The 22,954-nt window shown below is 32.1% G+C and overlaps 1 protein-coding gene across 6 annotated transcripts in view; it reads right to left on the bottom strand.

Moving 5' to 3' along the window:
* Positions 1-22,954, bottom strand: part of LOC129953705 (centrosomin) — a 122,491-nt gene that overhangs the window by 27,335 nt on the left and 72,202 nt on the right. Inside the window, exon 1 of one of the 6 annotated variants that reach the window (XM_056067072.1) lies at positions 20,312-21,093. The exons of the other annotated variants lie outside the window; for them this stretch is intronic. Within the exon in view, the coding sequence (XP_055923047.1) occupies positions 20,312-20,391 (80 nt within the window). The 5' untranslated portion in view covers positions 20,392-21,093. Of the gene's footprint in view, positions 1-20,311; positions 21,094-22,954 lie in introns of those variants that run through there. 6 annotated transcript variants of the gene reach the window in all.

The following is a 22,954-nucleotide window of genomic DNA, read 5'->3' as shown; positions in this document are numbered from 1 at the left end:
TCATTTAAATTTTATATTCAAAAATAGAATAAAACAAAAAGAAAGAAAAAACTCCCTTTATGGGGGAGAATCAGGAAGCTATGCCGCATAATGCATAATGTAATAGACAGTTTAAATGTATTTTATTTTGCTATTAATTTCTGGACAGACTTCAGTAAATTAGGTGCATCATCAGATCAAGAGTCTGGCTGTTCATTTAGTGATCGTGATGTAATGCAAAGTTATTGGAGATTCTTCAGATGAGCTTGAGCTACCCCATCAACTCTTTTTCTCTTGAGTATAAAGAGAAGTTAATTGTTACGCTGCCGAGGGATTTTTAAATTTGAAAAACAAAAAATAAACTATAGACAACTTGATAAATTAAAACGGAAGAGCTCATTAATGTATTGAACCCAAGCGTACATTTTCAACAGGACAACATTTTAGGTTATGTCGTTTTCAAAGTAAGACAAAACGTTTGACTTTGAAAAATTCCCAGATTTCGATGAGGTATTGAAATATATCTTAAATAAAATTTCCCTTCGAAATTTCGAACAAGAATCACATAGAAATTATGGAATACAATTTGTTAGTATTCAGAATTAAGTTTCTAGGGAACTTCGGTTTACATTTCAAAATATCACAATGGAATCCGAGATCAATATTATTTACGACATTGCCTCATTATGGTGTTTGTGTTTTTTTTCAGTTAAATATGTATGAAACTTGAGGCTTAAGTGAATGAATTTCCCGTGTGATTCTCATTCACGAAGATACGTTATTACTTTTCTCATTTGGTCAATCTAAGGTTGAATTTGACTTATGAATGTAAAAAAAAAACAAAGTGTCCATTAAACTTATTTCCCAATATAACTAAATTTTAATTGAAAAAATAAGCCAAGACCTATATTAAATAAAGGGTTTTTTTATAAGAGTAGGAAGTAAGTAAGTTATTCATTTATTTACATTTCAATATAAAAAATAGATTACAAATTATGAATTTAAGAGCTATGGCTAAGCCGTCAGCCTGGATGGCAAGTTTATACTCGTAAATGTTTATTTTAAAATTTAATTAAATTTTCCATAATAAACAAAAAAAAAGAACTAAAGTATCAAACGTATTTTGATATTAATAACATTCTATACTTGTAAACTGTTTTTAAGAAATTGTTTAGGGTTTTCCAGTCACACTCGTTTAGAAGTTGGAATATTGGGCATATACTTATGATATCTTTCATACCACTCGTCCTTATTCCGCAACTCATACAAAAGTAGTTTTTTTGAAGGCCTTGATTCCTCATTATTACAGCTTACCATTATTATGAAGTAAGCCTGTGACTTGAGTGTATTTGTCAAGAGTTTTGGTAGTCAGCTTTCCTCGTACTTATATGCCCCCAAACTTGAGAAACAAACTGCATTGAAAGCTTATATGTTGCAGATAAAATTATTCTTTTGTTAGAAAACACATTTTTCCACGATAGGTGCTATTGGAGCTATTGGCTTTTTCGCTTAGGTGTTTCTTGATATTTAAAGCCGGATTTAGATTAACTCCCAAATATTTGACCTTTTTAGCTGTTTCTAGAAAATGACCATCATAAGTCCATTGCCTTTCATTGTGAACTCTTGGATATTGCGCAAATACCATCATTTTTGGCTTCTCTGTATAAATTGTGAGTCCCCATCTTTTGCAGTAACACGATAAGCGATTAATCATTAATTGCATATGTTCTGGTGATTCAGAGAGTATGACAAGGTCATCTGCATATAACAATATACAGAGAAAACAACAATGCACTGAGGAGACAACCTTGTTTCACGCCAGTATTTGTCTTAAACCATTCTGAATAGGATGAGCCACCCCAAACTGCTGCATTCGTGTTAGTGTACATTTCTTTTATCACTCTAATGAAGTTGGAAGATATGCCAAGTTGTGAGAGCTTATAGAAGAGCACATTTCTGTTAACCAGGCCGAAGGCAGCTTTAAAGTCAACAAAAAATGAGTATACTTTTTTGTTCCTGGCATGAAACGCTTTGACAATGGAGCACAGAGTAAATATCTGATCAATGGTTGAATAATTTTTTCTGAAGCCAGCTTGAAGATCAGATAGAATATTTTTCCGTTCGACCCACTTTTCAAGTCTCTCTACAAAAACGCCACAGAATATTTTCGCTATTACATTCATAAAAGAAATTCCTCTGTAATTTTCCACAACGTCAAAAGGTCCTTTTTGTGAATAGGAAATATTACAGACTTTTTAAAAGAAAACTGTGAAGAAAACATTGTTGTTCAGAATTTGGAGATTGTAGGCGTAGCATTAAAAAAAAAACTCATATGGAATCCCGTCTTCACCTGGAGCTTTTCCATTCTTCGCATTTAGGATCACAGATTGTATTTGTTATAAGAGTTTTCACTTGGAAAAGCCCGCTATTTGGCAGTAGTCATTCTTGAAGCTGTCAGCTTTGGTTAGTTCAGTTAACACAATAACGAAAGCCGGTCCATCACCAGGACCGAAATTTGGTTCTTAAAATGCATACAAACCAATAGGATTTTTTTTTTCTAAAAATCACCTAAAATAATGAAGTCCCATTTCACCACGGGTGCTACATTAATAAGGAGAATTGTAGAATTTGGTTCTCGAAGAATCCAAGAATAATAGCTTAAAATCCTTAAAATTCTTACCTTATCAGTGTTTGGTGTTATTTCTTAAAATAGGGCGGAGTGTTTGAAACTAACTTAAGAAAATAAGATTGTTACAATTCTTACTAGGGCAATGGATTTGATTCGTGATTTTCATATTTCATATTCCTCTAATTGTAATAGGTAGTCAGTTCCATAATTGAGTGGCATGGACAAAAAATGAACAAGCAAATCTGGACTGGATCAGTAAAAGAGTTCTTAGAGAATTTGAAAAAGTTAATCGGTTGTGCAAATAATCAGGTTGACGAGACTGTATAATACTGTGCAGCTGAATGAGAGTTCCAAATTTTATAAGGTTATCATCAAAAGTCAAACTCAAAAATAGGTAATAGAAGAGATCTTACAAGCAACAACTTACTGCTGACAGGAACAAACTTTTGGGATGTACACAGTAGAAGCAAAGCATTATATAACATGCCAATTGTAGTAGCTTCACGGTGATGCCATGTTAAAGTCTGATTAAAAATAATACCTACATTCCTAGCAGACGTTATAAATTCAATTACTGAGCCACCCAACAAAGCCGGTGGAAAACTTGACTTATCAAGGGCGCCTTTGTAAATACACAAAGTCTTAGTTTTTCTTGGATTGAGGCTGAGGTTATGGTTGAGAGCCCACTGTTGTATAACTACTAGGTTCTCATTAACATTGTTAATAGCATTTCTTATGCTATCTACAGGAGTGCCCAAGTATAATTAAACGTCATCAGCAAACATTATAAATTTAACAAGATTCAACCAGTCGAGGAAGCTCATTAACGTAAAGTGAAAATAATAGAGGTCCAAGAATACATCCCTGAGGAACCCCTAATGGGACTGTCAGAAATGAAGATGACTGATTTCCTACAGCAGCACATTGTTGTCGATTAGATAAGTATGAGTGCAGAAGTTTAGGGATAGGAAGTATCTTATCATATTTCCATATTCTCAGATACTCAGAACTGGTTAAAATAGAATTAAATACGAGTAAATGAGTTATGTATTTTAGATTATGAGGAAGTACAATTTTCAAGAACTTCGGATTGATCCCATCTATGTCTACCGCGCCTGACTTAATGGACAGCATTGCCTCGACGATATCTTCGTGAAACGAGTAAAGTTAAAACTTTGTTCAGGGTCGTCAATTTCACTACATCATATGTAGAACGATGGGAGTCAATTGAATTACGTGTTTTGGGAACAGATAAAGACACAAACTGGGCATTGAGTTAGTTGCGGTCTTTGTTAGCATTAGGTTCTGAAATTAGTTTACCATTGCCCAATTTACGCAAGTTTTTCCAAAGGTTTTTCCCAGATTGGTTATCTGGGTTCAATAAATTTTCATAGCAGCGTTTTTTAGTCGTTTTAATGCGAGAAACTACTAAATTTCGAAAAAAACGAAAGATATCATGAAAAACTGCTAGTTTATAACGTTTCCAACGAAAAAACGCATTGTTTCGTTTTTTAATCAAACCTATTATAAAAACATTTAACCATGGCAAAGAATTACTTTTAACCACCTTATATTTCATGGATATTCGACGATCATAAAGGTTGATTAGATTTTCTTGCAAAAGCTCTGCCTGTTAGTGGACAGATTGTATTTCATAGATATATTCCCATTGTGCACTTTGTACATCAAACCTTAAACTATGGTCGAAATTGGAATATATCGATGTGGTCGACTTTTGTTTTCAGTGTATTGCTACGTGCCTCAAAAAAAACGAAACAATACTAATTTTAATTAGTTAGTAAAATCCTTATTTAAGATAAAAATATAATTCGATAAGTTATGGAGTACAAAATTCGAAATAACTTTTGGGCCTAAAGTCCATCAAAGTCGTCCCTTTTTCTCACTTATACTCATGAAATAATTAAAGTTGTTCAACTATATCAACCAAATTAAAGTATTTGATCATAAAAGCTGGAATGGAGTACGGTCCATATGCGAATTGGTCATGAAAAATTTCATAAATATGATAGATGCTGGAATAATAGCCTTGGCGATTTCCCTTATTAATGGCATACTTTTTCTCGGTTTTTAAGTACAAAAATGAAACGTCTTATTGGAAAACTCTTTATATTTAATGTTAAACGTTACTGACAATAAACATGGTGTTAAAAATGTGTTAAATTTTAATTTAAAAAAGAAATTTATTCTTCACCTCTCCAGAATTTGATTTCTTCCATAAAAATTTCCACTCAAGACGTAAGATACATATGTATACTGTTATTGTACTAGATAAATAGCCTTAATTTGTCTAATCATCCGTTTATTTAACAATGTCCACTCTGTTGTACCAAACTATTCATCATTTAATGAAATTGAATTGAGTCCATAGGCATTCATAAAGTAAAAAAAAACATAATTTTCTGTGATCTCATGGTCAAAAATCTCAAAACTTATATCTGAACTAATTGAGAATAAGTTCTTCTTTCTACTTCAAATATTTCTTCTTTCGAGAATATATGTAGAATAGAAAAATTGTGTGTGTGAAATCATAGCTAAATTAAGCTAACAAAAACTGACTTCTCCAAGTGATGGGTCATAAAAATTCCTATCCCGGCGAATCGTCTTCAAAGAAGCTTCATCAATTTGGTTCTTTTTTCATCATTCTTTTTGCAAATTCAATGAACGTTTTGGCATGAAGCTTTTAACGACTTCAATTAAATTTTATTTATACCCAATGAGTTCTTAATTGAGTTTTTCAGGACAGAATGACAAAATCACAAAACCTATCTTATAGTTGCTATGTTATGTTTGATTAAAAGTTCGATGGTGCGATGTTTGTTAGAAAATTAGTCCATACAGAAAATAATCATCAAAAGAACTATCGTCATGCTGTCTGGGTTGCCAGTTGTTGTACTCTATATTTTTGAAAATAAAAAAAGAAAAGTCTTTTCTTTTCCACATATGGAAAATTGAAGCCATAACTAACGGTTAATTAGGCACAATATTGCAAGCAGCATGTTATGTGATGTACGAGAGAGTGTATATAGATTGTAGAGTCGTATCATCATCATCTCCACACATGATCCAGGAAGAAGACTTTTGAACTATAAATAAAATTGAACCTCCAGTAGAGCGAGGGCCTATAATGTTCATAGATAGATTTAGTTTTTTGTCTTTTTTTGAGAAATGTTTCGAAAGCCCCTATTTACAGAAGATTTACAATAATAAAAAAGTAATGTTTTTTGAGACTTGCGCATGTGTTTATGTCAACTTTGAAGAAATGTTGAGATCGTTAGACAGACTGCAGTGCAACAAGACAGGTATTAAGTGGAAAGTTCATTGAATCCACGAGGATTTATTTTTGACGAGCAACTTCTTCTTTAACATCCGTGTTGGTTATAGTGTTTAATTGGACGTGGATGTTCTTGCTGACAGATATACATGTATTTATATGAGCAGTTTTAGTCTTTATTTTTTCTTTGATGTTCTCATTTTCAAGTTTATGATATTTCTTGTTGTAAATTTTGGTGAAAACCGACAAAAATATATGTTTTTGGTTTGAACTGTCGGAGATATCAACAAGTTCGAAAACGACTTTAGGTGTATTTAATTGTATGTCCTAATTTTTGTCAGCTTATTTCTGGAAATTAAGTTTATTGTAATTATTTTAGATTCCTAAAATTTAAATTGCGCTTTTAAAACTTTTAGCTTAAAAATTCATTGAAAGTAGTGAGATATGATTTACATTAAGAATACACTAAACTTTAGTCAGGAGTTTGCAACAATACAGTGATGAAAAAAAATAAGAGAAACGAATTTTATTTGCTTTTGCAGGAAATCTCAACTCATGTGCCTTACTGTATATGAAAGGTCGAAAACGGTACTTCATTATGCTATCGCTATTAAAAACATTTCGTTGCAATATATAATTCATCATGGTCATTTGTTGAACGACCTCGTGAGAAACGCTTTTTTGTTTAAGAAAAATTTGTGAATTAAGTGTTAAAATCTAAAATAAGGTAATTGAATTTGGTTATTTAAAAAAACAGAAGTTTCAAAAAAGCATTTATAGCGAAATTTGTTTCCTAATTATTATTAACACTTTCAGCATGGGCCGCGGGTTACGAGTACATTGCTCAAACGAAGAATAAGAGTTGATGAAAAATCTCAAAAATTCAAGCGGAAATTGCAGGCCTAATGAATTGTTCAAAAAAGAAAGTATTTACCGCCATTAATTTGTACCATGTCAAAAACAGCGCGACAGAAAGCGGACAACCTCCAAAAGGTTCGATGACTTATTGGTACGAGAATCGACGAGTAATCCATTTTTATCGTCGGAGGGACCTTAGGAAGGAGTTAAATGCTCCAGTCACAAGCCGGACGATTAGAAATAGGCTTGTAGAAGTGGAATTGAGGGCGCATTCTGCAAGGAAAATTCCACCGCTCAGCAAAATAAATATTAAAAATCTAATCACTTTTGCGAAGGCGAATTCAGTCTGGCCAAATTGGAAAAATGTCTTGTTGTCAGATGAGGCAAAGATAAATTTATTTGGATCCGATGGAAAACCAAAGGTAAGGCACCCCAAAAACACCGCATACGATCCCAAACAAACTATAAAGATCGTTAAGCATGGTGGTGGCAACATTATGCTGTTTTTCGGCTTCAGGTGTAGGACCAATTTATTGGATTAAGGATGTTTTGACGGCCACAGGTTACGTAGATATCCTTAAAAATAAAATGTTGCCATTTGCCTAAGAAAATATGCCGTTAATGTGGGACACTCATGCTGACTCGCAAAACAGTGGTTCAAGAACAACAGTCCATCTAATGGAATGGCCGGCACAATCTCCAGACTAAAATCCCATAGAGCATCTATGGGGAATATTAAAGATGGATTTAAATGCAAAAATAAAAGCCGTGAGCTATGTTAGTAGACTCCATGGGTCGCAGGTGCACTGAAGTACTAAAAAATCTTGGTGGCACAACAAAATATTGCAAAAAAAAAAATTAAATTAAGACTTTTGTTTCTCTATTTACTTTTTTTTTTCATTGGAAATAAATTGAGTTAATTTTTTGTTATTTTGAATTTTGAATCAAGGTTTTTCTTTTCTATATTATTGAAAGCGTACTTCAATATACTTTAAATAAAATATGTAACATTCAAAAAATAATGCAGTTCAACGAAAGAAATTTATACATTACCACAAAACAAGTCGTTTCTATTTGTTTCCCATGGCAGTAAGTATGACTTAAAATAAAGGACTTTAAAGTAAAAAGTTTAAGTTTAAGTTTAACATAAATTAAAGATCAGGTAAGATCTGCAGTGAGTTGCTCAAGAGTGCATTTTTTAATTTTCTTACTTTTCAAATGTCAAGCGACAAAAATAGCAAGTTATTCAAAGTGAAACCTTATATTGGAAAAGGATATCTTTGCTCAAGATACAACTTAGAAATATTAATCACCATTTTGACATTTTTAAAAATAATAATAAATTAAACTTTGTAAACACATGGTAGAATTCTTTTACTGAGATATTTTTTCTTAAATATGAGATTGCTGGAAATACTTCAAAATGGGTGTGTTCGTTTGTTGCATTACATAAATGCTCGTTTACACTTGGTATATACTGTGGATTCATATATTCATTTACTTCGATTAAATCACTCAAATCTGATTAGAAACAATTCGATATGGTAACACTGGAACTTAAAAGAATAATGAAAATAACAACAACTATCTTCACGATTGGAAAATTTCCTATATTATTCCGTTTTATGGCTCTAAACAGGATGTTTCTAATTAACGTCTTTAAGTTAATTGTCTACGATTCCCAAAATTTTCAAGAAAATAGTTTATGAAAAACTAACCTTTATTCTTAAAGAAACGATTGCGCCATCTCAGGATGGATTTATAGCTGGAAGATCCACTACAACAAAATTAGCAATTTTTTGTAACCAAATCACTAGAATTGGTTTTCAAACTGATGTAGTCTTTACGGACTTTTCGAAGGCTTTCAATAGGGTCAACCATTTTATATTATTAAAAAATATGGAATCTATTGGATTCCATTCAAATAGTTTAAAATGGTTTGCGTCCTATCTCATAGGTAGAACACAGTTTGTTCGCCTTAGTGATTTATTTTCTGAAGTAATTCATGTAACCCCTGGTGTTCCTCAAGGAAGTCACTTGGGACCTATTCTATTCCTGATAATAATCAATGACATACCAACAGTTATCAACAATTCTCTCTGGCTAATTTTTGCGGATGATATCAAAATTTTACGCTGTATCAAATCGTTGGACGATTGTCTGTTACTTTAAAGTGACGTTGAGCGCTTATCTGTATGGTGCATTTCTAACCAGCTTTTCTTAAATGTGCCCAAATGCCAATCTTAATCTTTCTCTCGTAGTCTTAGTCCAATTTGTTTTGAATACGAAATAAATTAAACACAGTTTACTAAGCTTAGAGAAAAGAAAGACCTTGGTGTAATATTTGATTACAAACCAAACTTCAACTTCCACATTGATTTTGTGGTTGCTAAAGCAAATACTAGCTAAGGTTTGTGGTTCGCAACTCAAAAGAGTTTAAAGATCCATTTACCCTTCGGTCATTTGATGCTTATGCGAGATCTTCCTTAGAATACTGCTCAGTAATTTGGAATCCTTTTTATGAAACTTACTGTTCAAGGATTGAAAGGATTTACAAAAAAATTTCACGAATTGTAGTTCACCGACTAAATTGGAACATTGAAATGCCTACTTATGAAACCAGGTGTAAACTGCTTGGTCTAACACCACTTGATGTTCGCCGTCGGTATTTTTCAGTGGTCTTCATACGTGATATTATTACTTCTCATATAAACCGCTCTTTACTTTTGTCCTAAGTCGATATATATGCTTCGCATAGGCAAACGCGATCTTGCACTCTATTTCATGAATCCTTTTATAGAGTAAACTATGGTTTCAATGAGCCTCTAACTCGATGCATTAGAGAATCTAATGACATTTGTAATCATGTTGACTTCTTTTCCTACCAAAGTCGTGAATCTTTTAAAAATTATTTATTACTTAACTCCTACACTGGTGGTTCATGTTTTAGTCTTACATAATTAGATATATTTATTTACAGCCATTGGCAGCTAATTAGAAACGATTTCGTGTTGAAATGAAAACATAGATTTTCTCATTCAATTCTTCAAATATTGACTTTTATTTATTATGATCATAAAATTTGTAATATTTTTTGACAAATGTAACCGTATTATTTAAATTACCACAAGGACATATTGTTTTAAAAATATTTTTATATTTAAACCTCTGATTTGGCTGAGCCAACTAATTAGAAACTTAGAAAAATGCCAAACAAAAAAGTAAGAAATAAAAACTTCGGTTGGGTTTTGTGATTTAGAAAGGTTAATATTTTGTCGGAAATCCTCTCTCCTTCAAAACTGCAGCACATCGTCTTTGCATTGACTCGATTAGGTCTTGGAATCGTTTAACTGGAATCGCATACCAGGCTACATTTACTCTTTCGAATTAAGTATGCAAATTTGAAGGTTTTTAGTGCTTACGGCATTTTTGACTTCATCCCATAGATGCTAGATAGGATTTAAATCCGGACTTGACGATGGCCAGTCAAGTACTCGGATATAATTTTGTTCAAAAAAATGTTTTGTGAGTTTTGCAGTATGCTTCGGATCATTGTCTTGTTGAAAAAACCAAATGACCGGCATATTTTCTTCAGCCCACGGTAGCATTATGTTCTCCATTATCTCAACGTATTTCTCTTTGTTAAGAATTCCGTCAATACGATGAATGGGTCCCACTTCGTTCCAAGTGAAACATCCCCAAATGGAGATTGCACCACCGCCATTTTTGACTACCGGTGAAATGTACTTTGAGTCAAGTTCCTTACATTTTGGGTGTCGAACGTACTTTCTGCCGTCGGGACCAATGCGATTTTTCTTCGTCTTATCGATCCACAACGCAAATTTCCATCGATTCAGCGTCCAATCGGTATGTTTCTTGGCAAACTGGATGTGCCGCTGTCTTTAAACATTTGTGACCATTAGTTTCTTACGTGAAATCCGTCCATGAAGTCCAGCTTCAACCAAACGACGAGCAATAGTTCTTTTTGAATGACTGCTGCACTTTTTTTTAGGATCTGCTTTTGACAGGCGGACAATTTTTCTATATGTGTAAACTGATCTTTTCCGTGGTCTCTTTCGGCGCGCAACATTGTCAGTGGTTTTATAATTAACGAAATGGACAACGGCAAAGAACACCATCTTTTTGGAACAGTTAAGCTGGGAATGATAAGCCAGGTTTATTAAGCTCAACAATAGCGCTTCGGATTTTTGGCGTACAACTTCTGCCTTTTCCCATTGTGAAAACCGCCTCTGTTGAGCAGGCACATTTATTAGAAATGGATATTTCTTTATGATAAATAATTAAATATTAACCTTTTAATTTACAATAATATCGACAATTTTGATAATTTTTACTTTAAGGACACTCGTTTCTAATTAGCTGTAAACCAAAAAAAGCATATGCCTAAACTAAAATCATAACGGTTTTCATAAAGTGTCACCTATAAAGATCAACACTGCAAAAATAGAATCGTTTATAATAAGCTGTCAACGGCTGTATATTTACTTCTTTATTACTAAAGTTAAAAACCTTGTTTCTGTAGTCTGTAAGATTATATTTTATTTGTTAATTATATAATATTTATCTCCTTGATGAATACTTAATAAATACAAAATATAAAATGAGACTTGAGAATCGTAAATTACTTTAAGAGCCTATGTACAATGTACAAATCCCACAACCATTGTCTTTATAGATTTAGATATCCATATTTGAGTAAACTTAAAGTTCATGACTTTTAGGATATCGAATTTTATTGCCAATAAAAATTAAGTTGTACTTAAATAGAGCTATTAATTCTTACATTGAATAAACAAACACATAGGCACCACTTTTTCCATAGTCTTAAATCAGCTTACATATTAAAAAAGGTAATAAATCGAGAACTAATCAACTTCAGAAAATTTCTACAATGTTGCTCGAATTAAAGAAGGAACACTTATGCATGCTACATAAATCCACTTTTCTATAATCAATCTCAACTTTATATTGTTTGCTTCGAAATAAAAAGAAAAAATTAATTTTTTAACTTAAGTTTATACGAATTTTTGATTCTTTAATTGTTTACTTTGAGGCCTTATTAAAAGTAAAAAACAACAACATTATTTAGTAGAATACTGTAAACTCAATGTGCATTTGTAAATAAAAAATGTTTCTTATTTCTGACTGCTCAATGAACAACCCTCCAGAAACAAATAAATCTCAAGTGGAATTTTATTTTATTATTTCGTTGAATTTTATGACTAAATTAATTCGTTATCTTACACACCCATTACCTGGATTTTTGTGGCTTGGAGAAAAAAAAAATCAGAACACCCAGATGTCTTTCTTTAAATCCTTTTAGTTTACACATTTTATTTTAAATATTTATATTATTAAAAAAATCATTATGGAGCTACATTTATGTTGATTTATTGACAGAAAGAAGAAATACAAATTTAAACACTCGCTGAAAAACATTTTTGGAACAATAAATATTTGCATCGAAAATTTAAAATTATTTTTTTTTTTACTTTGTCTCGGTTGAAAATAAAAAAGCAGAAATCGAAAAAATACATAATTATACTCTAACGAAAATATATCGCCTTGAAAACCTCATGTGTTCTGTGTTCTTAGTTTTATTTTTAGAAAGTAAACAAAAAACATACTAAAAACCTGCACATCTAAGTGAATGTTTAATTTTTTAGAAGATCAGTCTAATACATATGAATGCATATATATTTCTTGAACTAAGTGGTTGTAGATATTCTTTATTTTCTGATAATATTTTGTCAAAATTCTATTTTTCTCTAACCCTTGTTGTCCAATCTTTTAAGGCGCCAGTTATAGCTTTCATTGAAATCGATCCGGAAAATTTTTGTACCGACATTTGACGGTCTTTCCCTTTGATCAGAAACGAAAATTATATACTGATCGATAGGAAATAGCAGAAAGATTTGTTTTTGAGAAAAAAAAGTGTAATTCATTTTCCTGAACAGCTGATACTTTTAAGTTCAAAAATGAAACGAATAGTTCCACTGATTGTGTTTCAATTACACACAATTCCAATGATAGAATTTTGCCAGTAAATATTTTTCGTTGGATTTCAATCAGGAAATTTTTTTCAATGACACGACATTTTTAATGAAAATTACCTGCCAAAAAAATTCCAATGTTTGTTTTCAATGATGAAAACCAATGATAGCTGAAGGGTGATTTTTTTGAGGTTAGGATTTTCATGCAAAAGTATTTGACAGATCACGCGGAATTTCAGACATGGTGTCAAAGAGAAAGATGCTCAGTATGCTTTGACATTTCATCATGAATAGACTTACTAAGGAGCAACGCTTGCAAAACATTGAATTTCATTACCAAAAAGTTGGCAGAAAATCCGCTTTTTTATCGACAAATTTTGTTCAGCGATGAGGCTCATTTCTGGTTGAATGGCTACGTAAATAAGCAAAATTGCCGCATTTGGAGTGAAGAGCAACCAGAAGCCGTTCAAGAACTGCCCATGCATCCCGAAAAATGCACTGTTTGGTGTGGTTTGTACGCTGGTGGAATCATTGGTCCGTATTTTTTCAGAGATGCTGTTGGACGCTACGTTACGGTGAATGGCGATCGCTATCGTTCAATGCTAACAAACTTTTTGTTGCCAAAAATGGAAGAACTGAACTTGGTTGACATGTGGTTTTAACAAGATGGCACTACATGCCACACAGCTCGCGATTCTATGGCCATTTTGAGGGAAAACTTCGGAGAACAATTCATCTCAAGGAATGGACCGGTAAGTTGGCCACCAAGATCATGCGATTTGACGCCTTTAGACTATTTTTTATGGGGCTACGTCAAGTCCAAAGTCTACACAAATAAGCCAGCAACTATTCCAGCTTTGGAAGACAACATTTCCGAAGAAATTCGGGCTATTCCGGCCGAAATGCTCGAAAAAGATACCCAAAATTGGACTTTCCGAATGGACCACCTAAGACGCAGCCGCGGTCAACATTTAAATGAAATTATCTTCAAAAAGTAAATGTCATGGACCAATCTAACGTTTCAAATAAAGAATCGATGAGGTTTTGCAAATTGTATTTTATTTTTTTTTTTTTAAAGTTCTCAAGCTCTTAAAAAATCACCGTTTATAAGTGGCGCCTAAAATTGAAAATTTATAACAATTAGAGAAAATAGCTTCAGTAAACTTTTTACTAAAGAATTAAAAATAGCGAATGAAAAGTTAAACATTGACTTTCTGAAAAATTAGAATGGGCATTTCTTAATAAAAAAAAATTCATATATAATTTTGTAAATTGAAAAATAGTTTCAAAAACTACTGTGTGTTACCATAAGACTATTTCAAGCAATTTACCCTATTTCATTAAAAGTATAAATAAAGTTAAATAAATAAAACAAATCGTTCTCAAATTGATCCACCCAAGAGAGGATGATCCTCTTTTCCCTTGAAACTTCAGAATCAGGCAAAAATAATCGTAATTTGTATCGAACGCGAAGGACAAATTTGTTAAAATAAAATAAAAATTAAAAAAATAACCAACGAAACATAGAAACATACCTACTCGTATAATGTCTGCTTTTAAATTATCAAGAAATATTTTCGTCTGTTTCATTTTGGGTTTTTGGATAAATAAACATATGCTTGCAGCACATTACAAATAAATGTTTTTTTTTATTTTTATTTATTTATGAAACATTCACAAAGAAATTAAAGAAGAAAACAAAAAAAAAAACAAAAAAAATCCATTGATCATGATCATGAGTATTATTAATATGATTTTTCGTGACTGTGGATTTTTTCATTTATATTTTTGTGTGTTTTTTTATGTTGTTAATTTCAAATAATAAAATATTTTGATTGCAAAGAATGTGATCATCGATTTTATTTTAATTGCGCATAAAATAATTTTGTTATTACCCAAAGGGCCTATTATGTAAAACGATAGTAAATTGCGATTATAGGAAACTATAAGTGATTATGGGAAAAGGAAATTGTGATATAAAAAAACGTAACGACACTCAATGTGAAACGAGTCGCATTTAACGTAACGACATTTGCTCTAGTTTGACGTTAGTTTTAGATTTTGTTGCTGTCAGTTTTTAAAAGTGTGTTTTGTTTAGCTTTGGGTTTTTTGATTGAAATGAAAGAACGCGTATCAAAAATAAGACGTGTTCAGATTTCTAGGCCTTAAACTAATGCAAAACAATTGGATTTGGTTGTATCTTTTATGGAAATCGATTCAAGCATCACCAAAAACTGTTTGTCAAAAGCTGTTTTCTTTCAATACAATTTTGAAAGGATTTAACTTTACACACGTTGGACTGGGAAGGCTCATAGGGTTCTAATAGAAGTTACAAGAAGTTATGTTAATTTTTTCATTTATAATTTATCTTCGCTTTCAAAGAACTATTTAGAATTCAAATACATTTTCCTCAATAGATTTAATAAAAACTCTGATATTTACTAATAGGTGTGAAGTTTGTTGCGGTTGAAAAAATTATTACTTTAATGGTATTCTTGTTTCCCATAATCACTTTAATATAAGTTCTTCAAACTTAATGGCTCAAATTTTAAACGATTAAGTAAAATGTTGAGGACTTTCTAGTAAACGAAGAAATTAAAAAGATGTTTTGCTTATTTTATACTATGGACGAATTCAACTAGCTTTGTGAATACAAATTTGCACTACAAACCTAGTCAATTCGGAACTGTCAAATTAATCACAAATGCATATACATAAAATTTTGTGTTTTGATAGCTTTAAATAGTTTTGCTTGTTTTTAAATTAAAAAAAAAAAAAAACAAATAGAAGATATAATATGACGTTTTATAATTGTATTTAAATAGCGAAAGAATAATTTTATTATGAATTCTTGTGTTCTTACTGAGCAAATGATTGGTAAACGTCAAAAGCAGTGTCCACTAACTTTGTAGCCTAAATGTTTACACTACGTCGAAGGGGAAATTTCAAATACTTTTGTAGTTGCATTTAGCCAATCAAAATTCCTTGACTACGTAGCCACTTCTGTCATTTAAGATTTTACTTCATTTGCTGCGTTCTATCTCGTGTTGGAAAGGGTACCTTGTTGAACGAGTTGGATAGCTGTATTATTTCAATCTGTATTATTTTGTCAAAAAATGCAGACAAAAATTTAAGATTTAAAGTCAAAATTTTTGTAAGTTAACACATTTAATGGATAATTCAACTTACCTAGCAAATTGGTCATCTACAAAACGAGAACAAAATAAGGCAATTTTGAAGTTTAAATAAATATATCCTAATCTCTAAAATTCGTAGGAAAATGCTTCATCATCGTTTATTATTTACAGAAGATCCTCAAATACAACTTCAACTAACATTTTGTATCTTTTTGTTATCAACAAATCCAAAAAGCTGAAATAAATTTTTCAAATTTTTTGAAATTCTACCACGTATTGATTTCAGCTGTTCTGTCAGATACCTACATACCCAAGAAATTCTTGGATACCTTTTTTGACATCTCAGCTGTTTTTGATCAGCTGTTATTTTACACGTAAAACACTAACAAAAAGTTATCCGGATACCCTATCTGTCTGTGATTGAACGCAGCCATTTAGAATCACAAAATGGGGATGTAGGTTTCTTTGATTTGTTATTTTTTTCACGAAACCTCACTCTTAAGACGTGGACATTTTAAAATAAAAGAGGATTTGTGTTTTTTTGCAATTACAATTTTAGAACATTAAGTAAATAATTAGTACCAGCTGTTTGGTTGCAGAAAAGATCTTTGATCTTACTTAAGATTGTTGAAAATACAGAGCTAGTTGCTATGCAATAGAAGAGAACTAGAAAATACCATAATTTCATTGCTGTAAGTCCTATTTTGCAGGAAATAAGAAGATTGTTTTTTGAAGAGATCATAATATCTGTGGAAAGATTGTATGGTGCTGAGGGTTGGTCGAAAGTGTACAAATTCTGTAAGCTTGCCCTTTCATTTAGAAACCATTCGCACTTTCTGTTTCAAATCACTCAAAAATTGTATATTTATAGAATTTATGAAAATTAATATTAACCTTAAATTCAAGTTGAAAAAAAAATATATTGTACTTATTTTCATATAACATTAATATCTTTTGTGTTTCAAAATCCAGCAATGGAGTTTAGATGTAAACATTGAAAGTACAAATGACACTTAGGAATACAATGAAAATTCAATGTATTAAGTGAAACAATTTTTTTTTTCAGAAATGTGAAACCAACAATCAGGTGTTTTTTGAAAATGATTGCATCATTGAAAAACTAAAAATAAACTAAAAGAAAACATCTGGATTAAATGACGTATTTTTTCAGTAGACAAAATCTACAAATGATCAGCTTTATTTTAACGCCAAACATTACAAACTTGGCTCTCTTAATATTTTTAATCTCGAAACAACATTTTCAATGATAGTTCCAAATTTTTTTGGTCAAAGATCGAAAATTTGAATTTTCTGAAAAACGGCACGTGGCTTCAGAACTGTTTGGTTTTTTAATTTTCTCAGAAGATAATTAACCGGTTTCAATCGTTTTTTGATAAGATTTTATATTATCTAGATAAATTTAAGGTCAAAAATGTATATATTTTTTATTTTTAAAATATTGTTTTGAAATTCAATATATCGAAAACGGGTCAACATTTGTTAAAGCAATTATTAACTGCGTACCACTCTCCTCCATCTGACGTGCCTCGACATCTTCAGCAAACAAGTGGCAGCGAGTACAGCTATAAGACTCAAGGCCTCATCTCAATGGACCAACAACAATGTGGGACACTCCATCATTTGGAACCTCTTGGTTCTATACCAAAGTACATAGACAACACTATTCCCAAACCACAATTTGGAAAAAAAAACTTTCAGGTATCCATTCCATCCAGAGATGAATGGGAAGACAAACAACTCCTATATGACAAAAGCATTCATTTTTATACAGATGGATCCAAGACAAATGAGGGAGTTGGTTGTGGTGTGTACTCAGAAAAGCTTAATCTAAGCATCTCTTTCCGCCTCCCTAATCATTGTAGCGTCTTTCAAGCGGAAATTTTAGCTATCAAAGAGGTTTTCTCCTAGCTAAGAGAAAACGTGATATCAACTCCTGATATTCGCATCTTCTCTGACAGTCAGGCTGCTATTAAATCTCTTGACGGTGTCTCAACCAAATCGCAAACGGCCCTCGATTGTCGATGGTCTCTTATGGAGCAATTTAACATTCACCTATGTTAGGTGCCGACCCACAGAGACATCACGGGAAATTGTAGAGCCGATGAACTCGCTAAAAATGGAACCGTCATACGTATTTCACCTGAAAGGGAGAAGATAGGTATACCGATAGCTACATGTAAACTTCTGCTAAAAGAAACAGTTTTTGCGATAGGAAACTCTAGGTGGCACAATTTACCAACATGCCCAGCCACAAAACTCATATGGCCTTCACTGGATCTAAAGCGCTCTAAAGAATTGTTATCTCAAAGCAGACTTCATATTAGCTCCCTAATAGGTCTACTTACGGGGCACTGTCTTATAGGCTGACACGCAATACGACTTGGTGTAGCCTCAAATTACTTCTGCAAGAGCTGTATGTAAGACTCAAACTTCATCTGGGAGACTACGCTTTTGATAATCCCAGTGAACTAGTTAAAAAGGATATCAAATATCTTTTTCGCTTTATAAAAAGCTCAAAATGGTTCGACTAGTGGGAAGTAACTCTCTAGATTCATGTGGTATAACAATGGGCCTTTTCTGTTAGCTTAAGTGTGTGGATTCTGTATCCGCAGCCATTTAAACATATTGGGAAGTTGTTCGTCGATGAGTATTTTCAAAAACCATGATTTTCGACTTTGCAACATTTATACTTAAATCCCATAAATCACAAAAACGCTTGAGCTTGTTTATTTGCAACTGCAAAGCTATGGGATTATCTACCAAAAGTACAAATGTCATCCGCGTATAGGAGCATTTTTATTAATGTTTCACCAATCTTAATAGCACCAGGGAAATCTTTTGATACGTCATCAATATAAAGTGCAAACAATAATGGACTTAATATACAGCCTTGTGGAACACCAGCAATTGTATTGAAGAAATTAGACATTATACTTTCATTGCATACAGCAGCAGAGGTATCGGTTATAAGAAGCTTATATAAGTTGAGAAATTTTGTTGATAAGCCTAGGGGCGAAATTAAAGAACTCCTGTTAACCGTATCAAAGGCAGCTTTTAAATCTTAAAACATTTTGACAATAGTCGTGAGTGCAAAAATATGATCAACTGTTGATAGACCCGATTGAAAACAGGCTTTGAAAATACTAAGTAGTTGATTCTTTTCAAGCTATTTCGTCAACCTATGGTATAGAAGATGGGTGAATATTTTCCAAAGGCACTGTAAAATCGATATGCTCCTGTAGTTGTCTGGAAGCTGGGGATCACCTTTTTCAAATATTGCGCAAATCCGTGCTCTTAAAAAAGATTTCGGAATAGATTCTTCCTCAAGAAGCCTGTTAAAGAATAAATTAATATGAGCCAGAAAATATACTGATCAGTTTTTGTAAAATTCAACGGGAATACCGTCGATTCCCGCAGACTTATCATTTTTCATTGATTTCAAAGTATCTTGCAACTCTTTCAATGAAATAGGGTCATCAAGTTCCGGAATTTTCACTAAAGGTAAAGAATATTCAAAGGTTTTTTGAACCGATAACGGGTTTAGAAGAACTTTAAATTGATCAGCAAGTTTTTCAACTGACAACACCGAAGATGCATCATTTTTACAGCCACTGAACAACCTCACCTTTGACCAAAATGTTTTTGAGTCCTTATATATGATGAGAGACCGGTTGCTACTAGAACTAAAAGCTGTTTATATTGTTTGTTCGCCTCTAAGTAAAGTGTTTTGAAAAACACGGAATTGTTTTTCCTAAAAAGGTTAAGAAGAGCGAAAAACTTTTTGCGAAGTTTCATGCATTCCCAGTCAAACTATTAAGCCACGAATATGTCACCAGCTTTAGGTTTTTTCTCATACTAGATGCTTGCCCTACAATATCTAAAATATTTTCACTAGCCTGGTCACTACTCCAGGCTAGGCAGGTAGTTTACCTGAGCATCAAGTCTTCGTATGTACACGATTTTCAACCCACCTTATGCTCTTAATTGCGTTATTTGTCCCCGCCGTCACCCCTGACAATAAAAGACAAGTTACTGTTGGCATATGACCAGAGAAATTCGCAGTTTGAACCTCGAAGTCAAAAAGTTGAGTATGTTTGAATGAGTATGTACAATGTACATTGAACGTACCCAAAAGGTTATTCAAATTTATTAAATTCAATCAAAAATGACAGAGTACCAGTAAGGTATTGAATACACACATTATGTAAATACATAAAAGACATACATATTTATAGACAACCATTGGAACCAAGTCACTGGCTAGATAGGGCACTATTCCGAAAGTTCAAAAATGTTCAAAGAATAAAATTATATACAAAAATGACGGTCATGTTAGATTTTAAATTTTTTTTTAAATCTAAGTGCTTTATTTTTAACGTACCTGAATACATCGTTATAAAAATATCGTTGTGCTCTGAAGCGAAGTCTATGATGTCCCACATTATTCGGTGGTTTATTCATGACGATGATGGATTTTTCTCTTTTCTCCAGAAAAAAAAACTTTCGTCATACACAAAATCCTTTCATCACTTTACACAAAGTAAACACTTCCTCCAAAACCATAAATCACATGTTATCTTGCATAATCTTATATACCGAAAAAAAACTACCGTCAACATTTGAAAAACAATCTTTTTTGAAACTGATATTTACATTCATCGAATTTAGTACACTGAATCCTCGACGGCGCTATCAGTTTAAAACATTTTCCTATGAAAAGCTATCACAAACAGTAGAAGTAGAGTCTTTTCGTATGTTCTTGAGTCTTGTGTTGTTTGCATTTAGGGTAAACATTTCAATCATAATCACACGAACTATAAGTAGACACCTAGATAGGCAAAGTATACTCTACACTATTTTTCTATTTTGTTTGCAGTTCGAAATCGGACTCGAATTCGGATTTAGATTCTTATTCGAATTAAGTTTTTGTTTAGTTTGACAGCAATGTCGTTGAGTGATATTACTCTTGTTCTACTTATGTGATATTTGAGTTGGACTTTTGATAAGGGGTTTGTGTTTTTCAAATACAAACTAAAAAAAACTTTTTATCACTTTTGGTCGGTAAGTCGGTTGTCGTTGTTAAATAAATAAGAATAATTTATAATATTATGTTTGTTGGGGTTTGATTACACGGAGTTTAATGAACTTTTTGAGAGAGGGAAAATAGCGCTGTTTGTTTGCACTTCGTTTCAGAGTTCGTACTAACTTTATAGATTCACTTTAACAACAACACGAGTCTACTACTGATATGAATATGCAAAAATTTCAAAAGAAACTTTCATTTTGATTAAAAATTACTGCGACTGTGGGAGAGTTGGATGGTTGAATGCTGAGGGCGTATGCCGTTGCCGTTATATGCATTTTTTTTTGTAAACCAAGTCACGTATAAGTAAAGCAGACAAATATATAATTAATAATTAAAACATGAAAAAGTACATATATATCTACGACTACGATGGACGGTCTTGTCTGGTGCATGCAATTAGCAATTTTCGTTTTAATTGACACGAATGCTAATTGATTTCCCTCTAAAGTTGTATAAGCGAGGAATATTTTTCGGGGGAATATTAAAGTGGATATTAGCCATGAGACAATATGTTAAACTTTATGTTAAAAAAATTATATAAAATTATAACTACTTAATTGAAGTTTACGTTAAATTGGAAGTGATGTTTAATTTGGAAAAGATCAAGAGGGTTGCATTTATCAGGAAAGTTCATTGGATTTTGTTGTTAAACTGCAAATGTTATTTAACGCGTTTGTATTACAGATAGTTATATTTTTACTTGCGAATCATAGGAACTAAGAGTATATGGCAAGTTTTGAAATCTTAAAACATTTCGAGCTCGAGATTTTTATCAAACATGTCATTACATTGCTAGAGAAGCCGAAAAAAGTGGGTCCCCCATAGAGCCCAAACCAATTGGTCGATTGAGTTTAAATTTGGAAATTAGGCTTTTAAGCAGATTCGCGTCAGGCGTTTTTTTCAGATTTTTTAAGATCAAAAATAACAGTAGACCACACAAATTAATTGGTCGAAAATTTGAAATTTCTCAAAAATGAACCGATAGATTTTTATTAAATTGGCTCTTAATTTTTTTTTTGACTTGGCTTCTTTAGATAAAAGAAAGTATTTCTGTATTGCTCCAGAAGGGTACCCAAATAGAACCGTTGTAGGTACTATTTTAACAGACTCTTTGTATACAGAAACTAATTAGTGATCGAGTCGTGCATTTTTTATTTTTACGCTACATTTTTTGAATAAATAATATACAAAATTTAACTTATATCTGAAGTGTTAAAATAAGCCGCTTTCTAAAAACTGTAACTGACACAACCTAACTCATTTTAAGTGTGATTTTTTAGCTATTATCTTTTTGACAACAATGGGGTGGTATCGGCTAAGTTGATAGTTGACGATCATTTTTAACTTCCCATAGGAAGTTATTGTAATGGGTCCGATTTGTCAAATTGAAAATTTTGATATTTCTCGACGTTTCAAGGTGCCTAGAGTCGAAATAAAAGATTTTTAGAAAGATGTCCGTACGTCCGTACGTTCGCGACGTTTTTTTCGTCGTCCATAGCTCAAGAACCAGAAAAAATATCGATTTCAAATAAATTTTGTTATACAGATAATAAGGCAGAAAGATGCAGAAAGGGCTCTCAAGAAAATTGAGGTTGTGGTTTTTTTACCATAGCAGTTTAAAAAAAAGGTGAAAATTTTGGTTAACCCTAAATATCTTACGTACCAAAAACACTAGGGACTTGAATTAAATTTTATATAATATATTGTAACGTGATTTCAAAGAAGTATATTTTTTTGAAAAAAATCCATTTAACGGTTTTTTTTTATAAATCAAATAAACTGAAAAGAAAAAAATGTCACCTCCAAAATTTTACGAATAAAATATAATTTCATCTCCAAAACAATTTTGTGCAACGAAGAATAATGTTTTTGACATCTGATAAAAATTTTGAAAAAAATTGACCGTTTTTTTATAAAAAATAAATTAAAAAAAAACAT

Source organism: Eupeodes corollae, chromosome 1 (genome assembly GCF_945859685.1).
Source record: "Eupeodes corollae chromosome 1, idEupCoro1.1, whole genome shotgun sequence".
In the NCBI taxonomy this organism is placed as follows: domain Eukaryota; kingdom Metazoa; phylum Arthropoda; class Insecta; order Diptera; family Syrphidae; genus Eupeodes; species Eupeodes corollae.
The sequence above is the reverse complement of the archived record's forward strand: the minus strand, read 5'-3'. Positions and strand labels throughout refer to the sequence as shown.